Source organism: Cupressus sempervirens, chromosome 10 (genome assembly GCF_028749045.1).
Source record: "Cupressus sempervirens isolate cs-2001-9-10 chromosome 10, ASM2874904v1, whole genome shotgun sequence".
Taxonomy (NCBI): domain Eukaryota; kingdom Viridiplantae; phylum Streptophyta; class Pinopsida; order Cupressales; family Cupressaceae; genus Cupressus; species Cupressus sempervirens.
In genome coordinates, this window is record NC_143127.1 from 210,901,753 (window position 1) to 210,921,819 (window position 20,067).

The window sequence follows — 20,067 nt, forward strand, 5'->3', positions numbered from 1 at the left end:
TTTTGCATTTTTAATTGCCGGTTAAGATCAAAATTGCAAAAATAAAATTAATAAAGCCTTGGAGATGCTAAACATTTTCATTTAATGACGTTTTAGTAATTAAAATATCATTTAAAATCGGATTTGGCAAAGCCAAAACTGATTTTTCAATTTTAATCTACCAATTTCTTAAAACATTTTATAATCTTCAAGGCGAGTTCAACATTTTTAATGCCACTTTTTAGCAATTTAATCCAAAATCAGTTTTGCAATGCAATTTTAATTTTTTAACAAAAATAAATCATTTCTCTAGAATCAAAATCGATTTTCCTAATTCAATTTCACCATTAAAAAATCAATTTTTCATTTTTTTCACCAAAAATTAAAATTTCCGAAACAAATAAATCTAGAAAAATTATTTTGAAAATGCCAAAGATTACATAATTACATCCAATTTGTCTAAATCCAAAATTTTGTCAATTTATCCTACCAAGTATAGTCCAAATTATCGAAAAAATCTCGTCTTTGAAATTTGTTCGGCCTAAGGATAAAATTGTCAGTTCCGGAAAATCGAGCTAAGACCAGGTGAAAAATAAATTTAACCTCCTCCCTCTTGACCCGAAGGCGCCAAGGCATAAAATTTTCTAAAATTGGAAATTTTTGGACTTCAAAAAATTATTTTCAAGGTGATCAAAAAAAAGAGGTCCCCTAAAATTTTGGGGCGATGATGTGAAAACTTCACAACAAAAGGAAAAATTACAAAATTCACAAACCCTTTCTCTAACCTTGGGATCTCACTTATATAGGGTAAGATGCAACAAGCTTTAGGTATAGAGAACTGATAATTGTCCTTAAGACAAAATATTTACATCGTTACTATCATAAAAGACAAAGAAATGTGCAACAAGAAAAACTTTACATCATAAAGCCTTTTGGTGGGACCATTTTTATGTTACATCTTTTATTACATTTCTTTGTGAGTGAAAAAATTGATGATTGGCCCTACTACTGTTGTTGCTCCTCAGAGGTTGTAGCCAATGGGATTGATTGCGACATATCTAGCTTTGCTTGTTGCAAACTAACCTCCACTCGAAGATCTCCATGTATATCATCATGAACTACTAAGATAACAGTTATATCTATTTTCTCCTCTACCAAGTCATCAGTCTGGATTTCTATGCTAGCAACTGCAATGGGTTGCTCACCTTTGTACTCTTCTTTTTTATCTCTTGCTGATGTATCAATTATCTGTACCTCCTCTCGTTCCATTTCCTCATCATCATCAGTTTCAACATCTTCTAACTGCTCACCATGAGCAATATTTGCCATCCACTTGTCATAAAGTGTGTCACCTAGCCAATTAAACTGTAGAATATCATGTTGTTTCTTAATCACATATTCAGCAATTTGGTCAATTTGAATAAAATCTTACTTTAAAGAATCAAAGAATAACTGGACTTTTACAATTTCCTTAGAAGTAGTTGCCCAGCATGCATTTCCTCTTTCGTTTATGACTCTATTCATCCTTAGACAAAATAGGTCATCTAATTCTTGGGCTCATTCCTCCTTTTCAATTTATTCTTTTTACCTAAAGCATGTGAGAACAAATCAAATTTAACATTCTTGTACTTGTCCAGGTAACTGACAATTCTCCTCTGTAGCTCAACTCTTTTATCATCAAATTCTGAAAGATCATTGGCAACATCATAAGTTCTTTCTATGTGATCATGTGATAAATTAATTACAGAAAAACATAAAAAGGTGACCTCTTTTCTCCTCTTACTCCACTTGTTGACAATTGGTTTCAAGGCTTCATCATTTGCCTTTATTTCATCCCATATGTTTACTGTCTTTGCTAATTGCTCATAAAATGAGGGGCAATCAATTTTATCAACTAAATACATGAGGGCTTTTCTTAGCTTATCCTCATATTGCACATTCAATTCTACATGTAATGCCCACAACTTGCTCTTTTCTTCTTCAAAATCCTCTGCAGTATAATGTTGTGGCCTTTGTGGTGTATCAGGAATCTCAATGAGGGGAGTGAATTTAAAAGGCTCCACTAGTGGGCGAGGGTAGGTAATTCTTGGCCTAGTGGACCGTCCCATCACTTTATTCTCAAGTTCAATTCTATTTTGAACCTCTTTATTGTATGCCTCCAGAACCTTTTCATACCTGTCTTGTAACTCCAACTTTTCCTTTTCATCTCTTAGAGTTGTGGCTAAGGTAAAGTGGGTTGTTCCAACATCCAAATGTGTAGCTTCTACACTAGTAGTTTCTTCAACTCTTTTCACAACTAGGTTGCCTATCAACTCGGTATCAACATGTTGAGAAGAGCCAATCCTAGACCCTTTCCTTACTGACCGAATGACCAATGCAACCGGTCCTCACTGAATTTGGCACCTTTCATTTCTTTCTTCCCTTGATCCTCTAAACTCATTTTGTCTACAACAGAGTTAGAAACCAAAGCATCTGCAATATCCCGATTAGGTAACAGCAAAACATCGGATGCCTTTATCATTTGTCTCCCTTTCTCAAGGGGTCATGTTCTTGAATTCTTGCATCATCTCTTCCTTTGTCTGATTTTGCACATTTGCCTCCTCCATTTCTAGATGCTCTATTTTCATCTTATTGAATCTTTCTTCAAATAGTCCCATGTTTGTTCTCCAAACAAATTGGTAGAAGGCTCGGGATTTGAGAAAATTGTCATTAGAGATGAATTCATGGCTCGCTTGTTCCATCACAGGGTCCAACTCCTTTCCTCTATAGTCTGCCACTGTTAACTCAAGACTTGGCATTGTGTTCTTGTGCATTTCCCTCTTCTAATTCTACCTTAGTGATGAATACTCCCCCTTGAGATCCCAAATGCTCCATCTGCTCCCTACTAAATTGTTCATCTCCTACTTGTAGTGGGGACTAAGTAGGTGAATATTCCTCAATCTGAGGTGTTTGTTCCTTTATTATTTTCTGCCTCTTGGGCAAGGGCTCATTAGGTCTTTCCTCAAGAACTACACTGGTTGATCCCATAATCTATTTTCCTTCGTCTACAGTAGTTCTTTTATTTTGGATCACATTGTAGCCAAATCTTTTTTGAATGATCAACTGCCTTGATCCTATTGTGGGATTAAAAGATAACCTCTTCATGACCTCTTTGGTTTTGTCTGGAAAAGAATTAATAAAGAATAATTTATTTTCATTCATGACCTCCATGATTTCAAGAAAAGTAGTAATGAGTTTATTTAACTTGTCTACCTCTATTTTTGCATCAGCAAGAGGTTTGTAATTATTATCAAAACAATGGATGAATTCCAAAACTCTAGAATAAACTCTCCATTTCTCTTTCTTGATCTTTGCTCTTGCAAAGAGAACTTATTCCTTATTATATCCTCAGGGAAGTAAGGTTCATGTTTTTTGGAGCCAACCTTAGCCCTTGGTCTAAACATATAAAAAAATCCTTCAGTATCACAAAAACGGGGCTGAGATATAGCCATCTTATACTGGTCTAAGAATTTATACAAAAATAACCAACCACTTTTTGTGATTATGAAATGATGAGCTACAGTACAAGTGGGAAAAATTGAGCCTCTATTTCTTCTAGCCAAATATAACTCCTCCAATCCCCTTAACTACCACAACATCCCAACTATTCCTACCTTTAAAGGCACCTGGTAGGGTAATACATGGGGAGTCCCTTGAAAACCATAAACCTTAAAAACAGTTGAAACAGAGTATGATATGATATTTGCCCAATTATGTGATACTTTCAAATTAGAAGGATTATCCATGGGTCTGATTAAATCCATCAATGCCTTGGGGATTCTAGGATTGTCCCTTAATATGAGGCATCTTAACCTAGATGCAAAGTACCTATCAAACCTAATAAAACTGGCCTCCCCTGCATCCCAGGTCATGTCTGTGCTCCACAAGTGGACTGGCAGATCTTCTTCTCCATACTTTCGGTTTAAAATCATCTCCTTTTCAAAAAATGTAACCCCCTTAAATGTGAACATGTGCATTAATAGTGAATAATGGCCAAAAGTTTTTTCCACCTTGCCCTTCACAATTCCAACTAACCCTATATGAATTTCCTCTACTAAATAGGATGCGAAATCAAAAATAATATCAACACCAGAAGAGGAAATTTGAATCAACATATACATAAATTTTATTGGCACAAAATTTTCCTCATCCTCACCAAAAACCCTACACAGAGTCGTATATATTTCTATGGCCCTAGAAGTGAAAAATTCCTTTTTTAAAAGGTTTCTTAGTAGATGTTGTGACTACTGGCAAATTTCCAATTGAACCTATGTGTGCCCTCAATGCACCCTGCCTGATCTTATCCTTCTTAGATAAGTATTCTTTCTCTAGTCCTGGTAGGTCAATGGGTACATCATAATCTGAAAATGATTCTAGACCAAAAACTTCTCATATTTCTTCAAGATTTATTCTAACCAAGCATTCACCATCCATTCTTCTCACTATCCTGGCTATTGGGTCATAATTTTGGGCAATGGCCATTAATAGGTAAGAATCCATAAAAACACTAGGGACCAAAAGTTTTTCCAAATCAAAATTCCAAATGTTCCCGTGGGGAGCAAACAATTTCCTTTCTAAGAACCACTTCTTGAAAAGATGGAGCCCTGTTTTAGTAGTGGTAGCATCTCTAACCCAATTCCCTCTATCATACAACCCATCCACAATCTTGAGCCTAGGGTTTACAAAAATTAGCTTTTTCATTTGGGCAAACTCGTTTGTAGACTCAGGCAATAATTCAAGAGAGTCATCATGTATATTTCTACTTGCGTAATCTACCTTTCCTAAGAAAAATTTCTTTGGAGGCATTTTTACTTAGTAACACAGAAGTACCAAAACTCTTCACTGTCTAACGGATTCAGATACTTACTTGGCTCTTCGCTATCCTTCTTGAAAATCAGCACAAATGGTGGATACTGAAAAATCTTTTGCAATTTTAAACGTGTGAGGAATAATTCTTCAATTGGGTCTCAGCTCTTTGTAATCCTAAAATTCGTTTGCGTAGAGAAAAATTGGCAAAATTTTGCAATATATCTCTAGTTCTGGTTCACATAGGGAGCCTTCAATTTTCATAAATGAACTGTAAGGAGAAACAGGGTGGCAACATCTTCTAATTTGAAAATACACCGTTGATTTTTTAAAAATCCGACGATCTAGGGATAACATCATGAATGACTTGTTTTTTATTTTCTAGGCTGGCAGTCAACCCAATCAAGTTTCTCCACATAGGCCTTTCTTTCAACTGCTAGGCAACTTGTTCTGGCCCCATTGGCGCTCGTGGACACATGTCACATTCTCACTATGTCACTATACATAAACATCGAGCAACTTCTGCATGCAACATAGTGACCATTGTTGATTCCTCCCTAATCTGACGATGTGTATTTCACAAGTGTTTTAATGCAACAATGTTGGGTCCTTTTGTTTCCTTTGGTTGCATTGTCACATGCACTAAACATCGAGTAGGTTTCCATAGCGACAAGACAACTACCATAGATGCACCTTCAATTTGACGGCTTTAGTCAACATGTATCCTTTTATGAGTGCGGATCCACGTAGCATGTGACATCAGACCACCTCGACACGCTGGCACAATTATTTATAACAGCTAACCCTTTTGGTGTTGTTTCTTGAAATCAGGTTCCGTTGTATTTTTAATTCATGGGAAGTCGCCATGTCGCTACCGATGAAAAGCTTGCAATTTCTAGTGGCAACACAATGACCACCATATATTCTAAGAAATCTTGTCATCGAGAAAAAGGCACGTTCTCATTTGGATACCTTTTTAATGCCTATTCTGACATTCCATAATGATGACACGATTTAGTAAATGACAAAGAAAATTTACAGCGCCAATCTTCAAAGTAGGCCCCGCAATGCTTCACTTCCCTGAGAGGTCGTCATGTTGTTACCGACGAAACTCCTACCATTTCCAATAGCGACATAGCAACCACTGTAATTCTGAAAATTTCTGTCACCGAGAAAATAACACACTCAGGTCATAACTATATTTACTGCTCTTCTGGCGCCTCTGACAGTCAGTTGTGTTGACATGGTTCATTAATGACAAGCAAGGCTTTCAACGCCGTATTAACTTTTGGCCCGCCGTGTTTTCCCTTTGCGGGAGGTCACTATGTCACTACCAACAAAACTCCTACCATTTCCAATGGCTACATAGCAACCACTGTTGATCTGGAAAGATCTGATGGTGCAGGTAAAGTACATTAAAAGTATGCTTATATCAGCTGGGTCCCAGGTATAATACTTGTTTGGTTGCCATGTCGCATGAGATAAAGTAACCACAAGTTCCTATAACGACAAGATGACCACCATAGATCTTAAAAAGATCTGACCGTGAGGAAAAATTCGGGGAAAGAAAAAGGCCAGAAGAAAAACCTTAAAAAACTCCCGAAAATATATACACTTTTCAAAAATGATTTTCCCACTCGATCTCCAAAGTAAGGCTCACAACCCAAAGGGTTTACTTAGGGCACAAAAATGGTTTCTATTAGGGTTTTTTGTTAGGATTAACCAATTTTTAAAAGACCAAACCCTAATATGCAGAAAATGTAAATAGATCTATTTGGTTTTCACAAACATTTTAAGAAAATATTTTGCATTGTGGAAAATCAGACCATCAGTGGGCATGAAGGAATGTAGTGTTGGTTCCTTGATTGTCAACAATTGAAATGGCAATGGGACCCTTTGCTCCATGTCAGGTTTACTTCACGATGCAATTGGCTCAGTGAACCCTCTTCTTGTCACTGAGACTTATGAGAGCCTTGTGCGGCCTCTTCCTTGTGTCACTAGTTTGCATTGGCTTTCAACATATAGAGATAAGGTTCGGAATTTTGGAGGGATGAGGAGCTCTAGTGGGCTGGCTTGCCTAGTCAGCAGTAAGATTCAAAACGCAACTTCAATGGTCCACATTGACTGTTTTGCTAGATTTCTATGAGTATGTGTCTTCCAAATGGCTTCTTGTCTGAGGGATATCTTCATCACCATGTGTTACTTTCCGCCAACATCCTCTCACTATGTTGTACACAATGGAGCTGAGGGTGAACCCTTTATAGACTTATATGACAGTATTACTAAGCTCTCTAAGATTGGTGACATTATCATTACGAGTGACTTCAATGCACGGACTCCAGATTTGCGAACCCCTCTCCATGATAAGGCATTGGATTTGATGAATCGGATCTAAGCCCCTTGGTCTTCAAAGATCCTCGTATGATTATGCAAGCCCCCTTATGAGGTATGAGTGCCAATCATTGATTGTGAAAAGAAAGGACACAAAAAAAATGGTTTCCCTAGAAAGGTCTTTTGTGACATATGTCAAGTATTGGGACATTCAATTAAGGACTGCCCCTAGAATGTGGAAGCACAGAATACTCAGGTGTTCTTTACGCAAGGAGAACAATCTGTGCCACCCTCCACTCTCCCACAGAACACAAACATGGATGTATCACCTAAAGGATAACAAAACAATAGGAGGGGAAGTAATAACAATAGCAACAATAATACACCCAATAGCCGAATCCAGTATGATTTGAGGGGACGTCCCATAACACAATGCAAGAAGTACAATGAATGGGGACATTTTGCTCGGACATGTCAAAACGGAGGACAAAATGAGAGATGCAAGTGTTGTGGACCTGGTAATCATGAGGATGCCAATTGCCCTAGACAAAAAGGCGTGAACATGCAAGAGATTGCAAAACTAGAGATGGAAGTACTAGCCATTACAAGATTGCAAGCCAAGAAACTCACATACCCCGATGCAAGCATGGAGAAAGAGAGATTTGAGGAAGCCATGAGGGATATCCAAGATACCATGGCAAAAGAAGGAAAAATAAGTAATTCTAAAAACCCCTCCTCGAAGTTTGTACCTAAAACCAACATCATGCAACAAGTACTAGAGGCCACAATACCAGTAAAGATTGTGGATATTTGGGAAACATTACCTCAACTAAGGGTCGCAATAACACGAGGCAATAAGAAAATTCATCCCAAGGAGTATGGGAAGGAGGAAGAAAAAATAAGGAAACACAAACACATTATTTACCATAGGGATGGGAAGGACACCTGTTGTGGTAGACTTGGAGATAACGGGGTGCAAGTTGACAAACACTATTGTGGATGAAGGCTCGGGCATTATTTTCGTCCCTAAGGAGACTTGAAAGACCCTCTGGAAACCAACTCTTTAGCCACCTACATTCCAATTGGTAGGGGCAAATCAACATGGGATGAAACCCATAAGAACACTGATGCGACAGAAAGTATTGATTGGCACACAACAATTCTTAGATTTCGTGGTGATTACCCTAGAAAAGAAGGGCTATGATGCATTGTTAGGGAAAGGATGGCTTATCACAATGAAGGCAAATCACAATTGGAAGAAGATTACCCTTCCCATCAAAGTAGAGGAAGTATACTATTGACTTGAAGAGCCAAACGCTAAGTCAAGAACTCATATCTAATTCAGATGCCACGAGAGAAGATGGCAAGGGATTCGAAGCAGATGAAGAAGGTATATTACAGCTAGGAGAATAATAAGAGGATGAAACAAGTTCCCTCAATGGTTTGTTCCATTGGCAAATGGGGGACTATGAAGTGTTCCAACCAGAATGTAATATGTTGCAAATCCAAGAGATGGAATCTCAAGAACAATACTTAGGATGCTATAAGGAGTACAAAGAGGGTACGGCCAGACTTGATAACACCCTAGCACACAAATTTGAAAAGGATAGAAAAAATATAATACGAGGAGACTATGATGAAGAAGATGAATTTAGGGGAGGAGGACCATCCTTTGGAGATTCTCGTAAGAGATGACTAGGACCCAGTGTTGAAGGCAGAAGCGTTTAGAATCTTCCTCATATAAGGACATGTTCGAATGGACGTACAAGGACTTAAAAAGGGTGCCACCAAAACTTTGCATCCATTGAATACCTCTGGCACCTGAAGCAAGACCAATACAGAAGAGGCCTTATCAAATAAACAAGAACCATGCATCCAAAGTTCAAGAGGAGATCACTAAGATGCTTGATGCGGCATAATATTCAAAGTGCAGACCAGCAAGTGGGTGTTTCCCATCGTTATATCCATAAAAAAGGATGCGAATCAAATATGGATCTGTGTAGACTTCAGATGTCTAAATGTGGTAACAATAAAAGACCACTTTCCAATTACATTTACTTACAACATTTTAGAAAAATTGGTCAGTCATGAGATGTACTCTTTTATGGACAAGTTTTCAAGGTATAACCAAATCAGCATTGCTGAAGCAGACAAACTGAAAACCACATTCATAGTTGAAGATGGGGTATATGCATACAACAAAATGTCCCTTGGGCTATGTAACGCACCCACCACCTTCTAGAGAATCATACTACACATCTTTCATGGAATGTCAGTAGAGAATTTCAAAGATTTCCTAGACGACTGGTGAATTTGTTGTGGGAAGGAGCACCACCTGAAAGCCACTAGAGTGCATGGAACGATGTCAAAGGGCAAGGCTGGCATTGAACCCAATGAAATGAAGATTCATGTTCCCCAAGGCAGACTCCTCGACCACATAGTATGTAGGGAAGGATTGAAAACAAATCCAAACATGATCAAAGTCATTCCTAATATGGAAGCACCTTTAGATGTGATTGGTGTCAAATCATTATTAGGGCATGTGGGGTACTATACGAGGTTCAAAAAGGGATTTGAAAAGTGTCCCTACGTTTGGAAAAATTAACTAGGAAAGGAAAGCAATTCTCCTAAGGAAAGGAGCAAGAGGAGGCTTTTCAAGAATTAAAGAGGATACATATTGGTGGGAGCCACAATTATCATATACCCAGGCTGAAACAAAGAGTTCCATGTTCATGTGGACACTTCAAACTATGCAATAGGCGCTACATTGGCACAAACTGGACAAGAGGGACTAGACCATCCATTGTACTTCGCAAGTAGCCTAATTTTAAAAAGCTGAACAAAAATTTAGTACCACGGCGAGAGAAGCACTAGGTCAAAAATTTAGACATTATTTATTAGCCACTCCTTTTACATTTTTTGTTGATTGTCATGCTCTCATGTACTTGGTTAACAAGCCTATCATCCAAGCAAGGGTAAGTAGGTGGCTAATACTCCTTCAAGAATTTACTTTCAAAATCATAGTTCATCCTAGAAAGAGCCATGTGATTGCAGATCAGTTATCTAGGATAAGTCAGGAGAACCTGTCAAAAATGGAGTGGAGTGAGGATTTCCTAGATGCGCATCTATTCCAAACTATCGTACTACCGTGATGGTACAAAGGTATTGACTAGTACTTATCAGCTTCCACTTTTCCCAGAGAGATGCCAATTGCAGACAGGAGGAAGATTGCATTAAAAAGTAAGATATTCAAACTTTTCAATGGGCTATTGTATAAAATGGGGCCGAATGAGGTACTATGAAGATGGGTGATGGAGAAGATCTCGGGAGTGTTCAGAGAATCTCATGAAGGACTAATACGAGATCAATGGAACTAGATGCAATAGTGAGTAGCAAGACTCTAGTAGCCTACACTTTACGCAGATGCTCAAGAATGGGTCCTAGGTTGTGATAGATGTCAAAGGGCAAGTAGACCCATGAAAAGAGATTTAATGCCACTTTTTCGCTCACAGCAACAGGAGCTATTCGAACATTGGGGTTTGGACTTTGTGCCGCATCTACTGCTAGCAACACTCACAGATGTAGATATATAATAGTGGCAATGGAGTACCTCACGAAATGGGTATAGGAGAAAGCACTCCCTGACAACACGACTTAAAGTACGGCCAAATTTCCCTATGAACAAATCATGACTCAATTTGGCATACCCTTGGAGATATCAAGTGATAGGGGAGTACACTTTGTGAATCAGGTAATCAGGACAATGACGAGTGAGGTCAAGATATACCATACCTTTTCTAGTCCATGCTATCTGAGGCAAACGGAAAAGTCAAAGCTACAAACAAAGTATTGGTGACTATTTTGTACAAGACATGTGGAGTTGAAAAAGAGGATAGGGAAGAGAGGCTACAAGCAGTCCTATGGGCATTCTAGACCACATACAAGGCCACCACTAGGCAAACCCCTTTTCACTTTAAGTACAAAGAGGAGGTTGTAGTGCCTGTAGAATATACAGTACCAATTCTAAGAGTGGTAGTTGAACATAGAATGGAGGATATGCAAAGCCTATAGGAGAGGCTCAATACCTTAATCAAACTTGATGAAAGAAGGATGATGGCACAACAGACTACAAAGATAGCACGAAACATAAGGAAATTTTGGCATGATAAACATTTGAAAAGAATGAATTTTCAACCAAGGCAACTTGTACTTAAGTACAATCCCAAGAATGAAATAAAACCTACCAAATTCAAAGTACGATGGTTGGTACTGTACAGAATAGCGGAAGTAGGGAGAAACGAAGCAATAAAGTTATCAACTTATCACAATAACCCCTTAAAAGACTTACTTAATGGGTCCAAGTTGAAACTTTATCAAGAAAGGAAAGAGACTTTTCATATTTATTCCATAAAAATAAAATAAGAGAGAAGTCAATTGAATAAATTAAAGGGAGAAATAAGAAAAGGAAACATACAAAAGCAGAAAAAAATACCCATCAAAGACTTTGAAAAGAATGGAGAGGATTATAAATTCATTATAAAATAACACAGAAGAAGCATCATAAGAAACAATCAGGAATCCATATGGCCTAGGGAAGAAGGATTCGAAGTACACAAAGAAGCAACTATATGACGAGGTAGGAAAGAGAAATTTGTACGGGAAGAGGAGAAAAAGAGATCTCAACACCTAATTTCCGTACGGAAAAGGGCAGGAAGACAGATTCTGTATGATCAAAGTAAGGGAGGAGGAGAAACCGGTGTCGTACGACATATGGACATCAAGATGAAGCTCAGGAGGACATTCATATTGCGTACGTTCATTGAAGCATGCAATTGTACAGAGACAGAGCATTGGCACGTGGAAGAGGGTGCAAGATTTATCGTATAGTGTACTTCCATTAACCATACGAGGTTGTAACAAATGGATTTTCATAACAAAATCAAGGTGATTTGGAAAGAGTTTTCCACAACTAATTATTGAAACAAAATATCTTTAATTCCTTTTCATGAGACATTAACTGATTTAAACTACTAACGAGATAACAAAACCCAACTAAAATAACTGTAATAACCTTGAATTAAAATAACTATAATAATGATTAACTAAAATAACTGCAATAACAATCAACTGAGATAATTGTAACAATGATCAACCAAAAAAACTGTAATAATGATTAACTGAAATAACTACCATAACGATCAACTGATATAACTGAAATAACGATTTACTTTCCTTGCATACAAGTAAATGCATAACATGAAATAAAAAGAACATACGAGAAGTAATTGGTGAGTCTTTAATTGGTTGTGCAAGCCTCGGTTTTCGGTAAGAGGAGAAGCATTGACTTAGGCTTAACCTCCCAACCTTGGACCATATTCATCCCCACACAATTTATTGAATAAAAAGGCCCTCCTTACCCCAAGATCAAATTTGGGATACTTTTAGTCCAACCACCTTAGCATTCCAATGTTTAGAATGTCCATATAATTATGGATGGACATGTCTGAATAATTGGCACTATTGACATCAAGTGATCATAGATGGCAAACATGCCTTTAACGACCTTGGCCAAGGTTTTCGGATGGGTTCAATAGCCTGATCACCACCACTCGACTTGACAAAAGGGGAACAATAAGTATGAACATGCATGAGCTATTAAATGATTTTCTTTTTAAAAATAATTTAGAATTTTTATGTCATGTCTGATTCTTATTTCCATGTTATTGCAGATTTCTATATCATCTCTTCACCTCTTCCTTGGCTATACAGTCAGGTGAGTCCCAGGTGTTTGCATCTCAGAGTAACCAGCTCTTTCTGTTGATCCTCAACTGATATAAGAATATTATATGTTTCCAGCTTATCATATTTCTGTGATCTAAGAATGTAACTTTAAGACTTGCAGAATAAATACCATTTGATTATGACATTCAATGGCATAATAAAGATATGAAATCATGTCATGGATACTTGGTTTTGACTCATCATAAGTAGTTCTGTCCTAAAGAGGGACTAACCGATGATATTTAAACAAAGATGATTTACAAAATATTCTGCAACTATATCTTACTGCTGTAATTTCAAAATGCAGTAGTATCTGAAAATAAAAGATATTAAAATCACTGGGATATGGGTGCAACCACATAACCTGGTAAAATCTGAAAATATAATTGATTCTTGGCTGGACGCTATCAATCAGCCCCCTTCACGGAAGAACTCTAGTTGCAAACTTAGTGCAGTTACTAATCATGTGCTTCAGCATGGAAAATATATATGAAATGGTAAATCGCAGCAAGAAAATATGCAGAGGGATAACGGGTGCAATAATGCAGAGATATGTATGGCACAAACTAGTAGTGGTTGTCTTTGGAAGTGTACATACTATGTTACGACATATATGTGGATAATATTTGCAGCTTATTTTATACAAACAAAGTATGTTGTGTTGTTTGTAAAAATTGTATTATAGTTGATGGGAATAGTTAGCGTCCAAAAAGTTGCATGACAGTTGAGTCACCCCATCGAGAAGTATATGTGCATCGTTCGAACGGAATTATGAGGCATCATTGTAATTGTGATTGCATATCTGCTTATATGAATAAAGTATCTTGTTCTATGTTACAGTCTAGTCTCTTAATGCAATAAACATCCATTTACCCTGTAAGGTAAACATTTTGCGCCATTGCCAGTCGAACCTAGTACAAAAGATGTGTTATGAAGATTAATGCTGAATTTGCTGAAAAAAGATCGAAATAAAATAAGACAAAGATGATGTACACATAGCACAGGAAGCATTAATTCTCACACAACAGGTAGAGCGAAGGCAAAAGTTTCAACAGCTCGTCGACGGGCACCTAAGTGGTGAAGGAGCACGGACCGACGAAGTGCATTCACCTAACAGACAGAGGAGTGACGAGGACTTGCTTGAGGAGACACGACAGAGATTGAATTTGGTAGAAGAGACAAGGGAGGAGTTCCTAAACTTGTATATAACAAGGGTAGAGAATCCGAACAAAAGAGAAGGAACCCGCACGGCTCAAGATGTCGAAGGAGCACGAGCGTGGGGTGAACTCTTCGTTCTCGATACACCTGACAAACGGATACAACTTGAGAATCAAACAACGTTGCTTGTAGAAGACCTCTTCACACCACAGAGTAACGCAATTATACAGAGTAGGATAGTTGTGCTGAACAGCATGGGTGAACAATGCAGGTGCTCAGAACAACGTGAGTGGTCAACAAGTACGACAAATACAAAAGAAGTTAATAATGGCAGGGCCAAAGGAAAAACTACCAAAGCTCAATGGCAACGGGACGGTCGATCCAGTTCGACATTGTAAAACATGCAATATAGATTGCAAATGGCATAACGGACCAAGATGACTGGATCCGACAGCTTCCAACTACTTTACGAGGTGTACCAATCAATTAGTTTTTAGACACCGATCCGAAGAAGCTAACTACATGGGTGGACGTAAAGAAAGAATTTATAGCAAAGTTTCAACTACTCAGCGATGATAATGAGATAGTAGCATAAATTTACTGTACAAAACTGTAATCAGCCTTGCTCAAATTGATCACAAATTACCCTAATTTTCTACTGGTAATAAATGGTTACAAGATGCACAATGAATATAATTCTTCCTTTCACTTGTTAATGCACTAAGAGAAAAAGATGCATCTACAACCAAGAGATCTTTACAAGATCTGAATACAAACTAATATCAAATCCAAACTCTGGTATCATATATATAAATAAATGCTTAATTCTGATAAAGACTGACACCTACAATAGTAGCATATAATATGCATGAATAAACATGAGAAACTTGGTTTTTGAAGTCGCTTGAGTCTCTACTGACAATGCAATCAATATCTCCAGGTATTATGCCCTAATGACAAGATAATACAGTGTTCCTACAACAAGCTCCTGTAACAAATGCCCTACGTATTCTTCCTCTTCACAGCTGGCCCATGGCCACAAATTCGACACAATGAAGTGACTGTAATACCACCTCCAATCGACAATAATTCAAATGATGTTTCACACCCTCAAAATTGCTATCATTGGGACTTTTCGTTCCCAAAGACAAATTGATTATCTGCAAGCCCTTGGCTCCACAAATACATAGGCAAATGTCAATAACAAATCTGGATGCCTTCCCATGAGGCTCTCTCCTCTATTTATATTATTCCTGCCCCCCCTTCTAGAAGTATCATAAGTGTTATCTTATCGCACTATTCTGGAGGCTTCCTCCTTTCCAACAATAGATAAGATGTGCTTCTCGACGATTCCCTAATATTAAATTAATTAAATATAAAGTCATCTCTTTGAAAAAAATTTAAAGTATTTAATAACTTTATAAGAAATCAATTTAATTATTTCCACTTAGCCTTCAAAGGACGAAAGGCTAAGAAATCTATTGAGAGGCTAAAGAGATGGGGACATTACAGTCTGCCCCTCTGGAAATGCTTGTCCCCAAGCAATCTCAACTTTGGATATTGCAAAATCTCTTCACTCTCCCATGTAGCATCCTCAATAGGTAGGTTCTTCCATTTAATCAAATATTCTCTAATAACACGACTTCTCAATCTCTTCTCTCTAAAATCTAGTATAGCCTATGGTACCAAAATCAACTTACCCTTATCATCTAAGGGTGGTAGAACTGCAGAAGGAGCCACATGATGTCCCAATGCCTTCTTGAGGCGTGATAGATGGGAAATATTGTGCACTTTGTTGTCCGCCGGCAACTCTAGCTCGTACGCCACTCCACCCACACGCCTAATGACCCGGAAGGGTCCATAGTATCGTGGCTTGAGCTTCTCTACACCACTCTTCTTGAGAGTAGACTGTCTGTAGGGCTACAACATCAAATACACCATGTCTCCAACTTCAAAAGAGCGTTCCACTCTCTTCTGGTCTACATATTGTTTTTGTTGGTTTTGTGCATTTTGGATGTTTTCACGAAGAGCCCTCATGATATCCTGATTTTCCTGTAACATGTCTCCAGCACTAGGCACTCTACTATCACTTATCAACAAATCAAGAAAGCTAGGAGCCTCATAACCATACAAGGCCATGAATGGTGTCATCTGAATAGAAATATGATAAGTAGTGTTGTAGCAGTACTCACAAAGGTACATCCACTTAACCCATCCCTTTTGCTGCCTAGCAATATAATTTATGAGGTATCCTTCCACCCATTTGTTGACTATCTCTGTTCGTCCATCTGTTTGAGGGTGGTAACTAGTACTCAAAGAAAGCTCAGTCCCACACAATCTAAAAAGCTCCTTCTAGAAATTGCTCATAAACCGACTGTCTTGGTCACTAACAATGTTTCGTGGTAATCCATGCAATCTAAACACCTCATGAAAAAATAGTTCAGCAACCTGTGTGGCTGAAAATGAAATAGTGATTGGGAAAAAATGTGCAAACTTGGTCAAGCGATCAACCACCACATAAACACAATCCTTGCCTTGCACTTTTGGCAACCCTATGATGAAGTCCATCAATATACATTCCCACTTCTTGTTTGGAATTGGAAGTGGTTGTAATCAGTGTAACGAGACTCGGACTCAACTCAGACTCGGCAAGGGTAACTTGACTCGTGACCCAGCTCTGACTCATGACCCGGCTCGGCGGTGACTTGGCAAGGTGAAAAAACCTCGAAATTTTGAGATTTTTTAGGATTTAAAGAACATTCCATGCACCCATTAATGAATAAAGCATAAAGACACAATAACATCATTAAATAGAAGATAATTTGATCATAATGCACATGCCAACAGCCACATACTTAAAGTTAAAAACTTAAAACTTAAAAGTCAAACATCGATTACATATGTACAATACTACAAACTACAAACTTACAAACTTACAAAGGTAAATTGCTAAAAGTAAATACTATATTACTAGTAATTAAAGTCAAACTAAGATAAATCCATGCAAACCATCAAAATGTATATGTATTATCATTTATGCATTATGAAATCCAACACATCAAGATTCAATAGTCATCATCAAATTCAAATGTTCCAAATGCTGATCATATATTAAGTTACTGTTAAACTGTTAAACAAAAAGTTAAAACAAGACTATAAGTCTACAACTATGGCTCCTAGTCGGAGTCCTCATCGTCATCCTCATCATCATCGTCATCCTCATCCTCATCCCCAACCTCAGCCTCAACCTCAGGCTCAGGCTCAGTATAATCTACAAAATGCCTCTTAGTAAGGCATCTAAGGTAGGTCCTGGATGTCTCAGTAGCCATAGCATCAGCTCGTGAGGTGCCTCTAGGATCAACTGTACTCTCTGCCAATCTCTGTGAGCTGCCACTAGGAACAACTGGAGCTCTCTGGTCCTCTGCGGCCATAGCCACAGCCTCAGCCTGGCCCTCTCTATCTGCCTTGTCAAGCCACTGTAGGTCCTCATCATCAAAGACAGGATCAGTAGCCTCAGTGATCCAATCAAACTCTGGATCAACCTCCTCTAGAGTAATCGTAGAGGTGTCACTATCCAAAATCTCCCTGATCCTAATGCGTAGGTTGTAGTGCACAAAGGCTAGACTATTCATTTTCTGCACAGACAACCTGTTACGCCTCTTCGAGTGGATGTGCTCAAACATGCTCCAGTTGCACTCACATCCAAAAGCGCTACTTGGCTAGCTCAAAATGCAGATGGCAATTTGCTAAAGGTTTTTGGTTGAAGGCCCAAACATTTGCCACCATCTATCTGAATTTTGAAAAAAGGAAAACAAAAAAATATTAGTCTCATTTCAAAATTTGAACTTTAAGTTTAAAGCTAGAAATTTATAAACTAGATTGTATAAGGCTTAAGCTGCAATCTTTACCTGGCTGCAATTTTGTACGACCTTCTTTGCAAATTTGACTTAAAAAAATGGGCCCTGATGCATTATTATAAGCATCCATCTCAAGCAATATATCTGTGGGATTAGGAGACATCTTCGATACCACTGTGTATAGGCCACTAAGAACCTCCTCATCTGCCTTGAAATCATCAAGGAAATGGTATGCCGGATTGAGGTAATAGGCTACTGCGTGGATGGGCTTATGAAGCTGATTTTGCCATCTCCAATCAATTATGTCCCAAATAGGGCCATAGTTTTCCTCAACTCCTACATATTTGGCTTTAATAGTCTCCTTGACCCTATCCATGCCCTCATAAATGTAGCCCATAGAGGGCTTCTCGCCATCAGCAACTCGTAGGACGGCTACAAAGGGCTTGATGATCTACAAAACAATTAAACAAAAAAACAATTTAGTGAATGATGAAACTTTGCAAAGTTGCACAATGAATATAAATCAAAAATATGTATCAAACAAATTAATTTATAAAATTTTAAGACTTAAGCTTTTAAAATTTAAAATTTAAATTTTAAATTACCTCCACAATCTTCGAACATGGCTCCCAAAAATCATCATCATCATAAATGCATTTTGTTGCATCTATCCCTGCAGGGCTGCTCGCAAAGGAGGAGGAACTCCATTCTGGCCCAACAAACATGCACCTCAACTCTAACCTTGAACTCAGCAAGGATTTTAGTATGATAAAGTTAGAGGCAAATCTTGTGATACCAGGACGAGCCAACTCCTTTCCCTTCGTGTATTTCCTCATAGTGCTGAGGACCAAGGCATGATTATAGATGAACTTACAAAAAAATTTGGCCTTGGTAACACATGATTTCACCCATACAAACTTGTCAATATCCTCTAACATGAGGTCGATGCAATGGGCTGCACATGGAATCCAAAAGATTTTTGGGTGTCTCTCCATCAATAGTTTTCCTGCAGCAATTTTAAATTAGTTAGTAAACAATGAAAATTTTTGATGTATTAAAAAACTTTTAATTTTCAAAATTTAATGAAAAACTAAAACAAATTTTTTAGAAGTAGAACTTAGAAAGTTAAAAGTTCAAATTTTACCTGCAGCAACATAATTAGCTGCATTATCTGTCACCACTTGGACAACATTGTCTTCCCCCACCTCCCTTATGACCTCCTCAATAGTCTCACATAAGAATTTTGCATTTTTCACACATGAGGAAGCATCTATGGACCTCAAAAACATGGTGGATCCTGAAAGTGAAAATTAAACAAAATAATTATCATTCAAGAATCAAGAATCAATACTCAATAAAACAAAATTTTCGTTATTCAATAATAGTATACATTAAATTTTAGACTTCAAGAAGTAGAGCATGATGAATTACCTCCGCTAGAAACAAGAAAATTTAGGAGGGTTCTGGACCTCCTATCTGTCCATCCATCTATCATGATGGTACACCCCTTTTGGCTCCAAATCTTTTTGTGGCCCTCCAACTCAAGTTTCATCTCCTCAACCATATCTAGCAAGAGGGGGCCACTCAACTCATCTTCAGTGAGGGCTTTGAACCTTGCACCACAGATGGAAACTGCATCAATCATCCCCTGCCAACAAGGAGTCCTATTACATTTATAAAAACATTTTAATTAGCATATTTCAAATTTTCAACATCAAGTTAAAAGTATAAAATTGAATATAAATTTTAAAACTTAAAACGTAAAACAATCAAATATAAATGAAGTTGAAAACTTGAAGTACCTGGCTGCTATAAATGGAATGTCGCAAAAAAATCAAAACTTGCAAATTGCTCTTACTCCAGCTTCATGTATCTCCCTATTCCAGCCCATGCTCTCAAGTGAGGGTTGCGCACCAGGAGTGGTACGCGGTACAAAAAAGTTGTCCAACTTACTAGATTTTCTGACTCTAGGAAGAAGAAGAGCAGCACTACTAGAAGGGGCAGCAGCAGTGGCATCACTAGAAGTGCCAGGAATAGATGTAGAAGAAGCACGAGCAACAAAAGCACTAGGACGATAGGGGGGACGGGAAGAACCTTCTCCAACACAGCCTACTGA

At 37.9% G+C, this 20,067-nt stretch overlaps 2 protein-coding genes across 3 annotated transcripts in view; both read right to left on the minus strand.

Moving 5' to 3' along the window:
• The window catches only part of PUR7 (purin 7), a 201,257-nt gene that overhangs the window by 41,399 nt on the left and 139,791 nt on the right, over positions 1-20,067 (minus strand). The gene's annotated exons all lie outside the window — the stretch shown is intronic.
• On the minus strand, positions 17,725-19,608 carry LOC149533379 (uncharacterized). The gene is made up of 5 exons (XM_089804167.1): positions 19,383-19,608; positions 19,096-19,248; positions 18,557-18,957; positions 18,003-18,402; positions 17,725-17,884 (listed from the first exon to the last, which is right to left on the minus strand). The coding sequence occupies exons 1-5, from the start codon at positions 19,594-19,596 to the stop codon at positions 17,841-17,843; spliced, it is 1,212 nt and encodes a 403-aa protein (XP_089660293.1). The 5' UTR covers positions 19,597-19,608; the 3' UTR covers positions 17,725-17,840.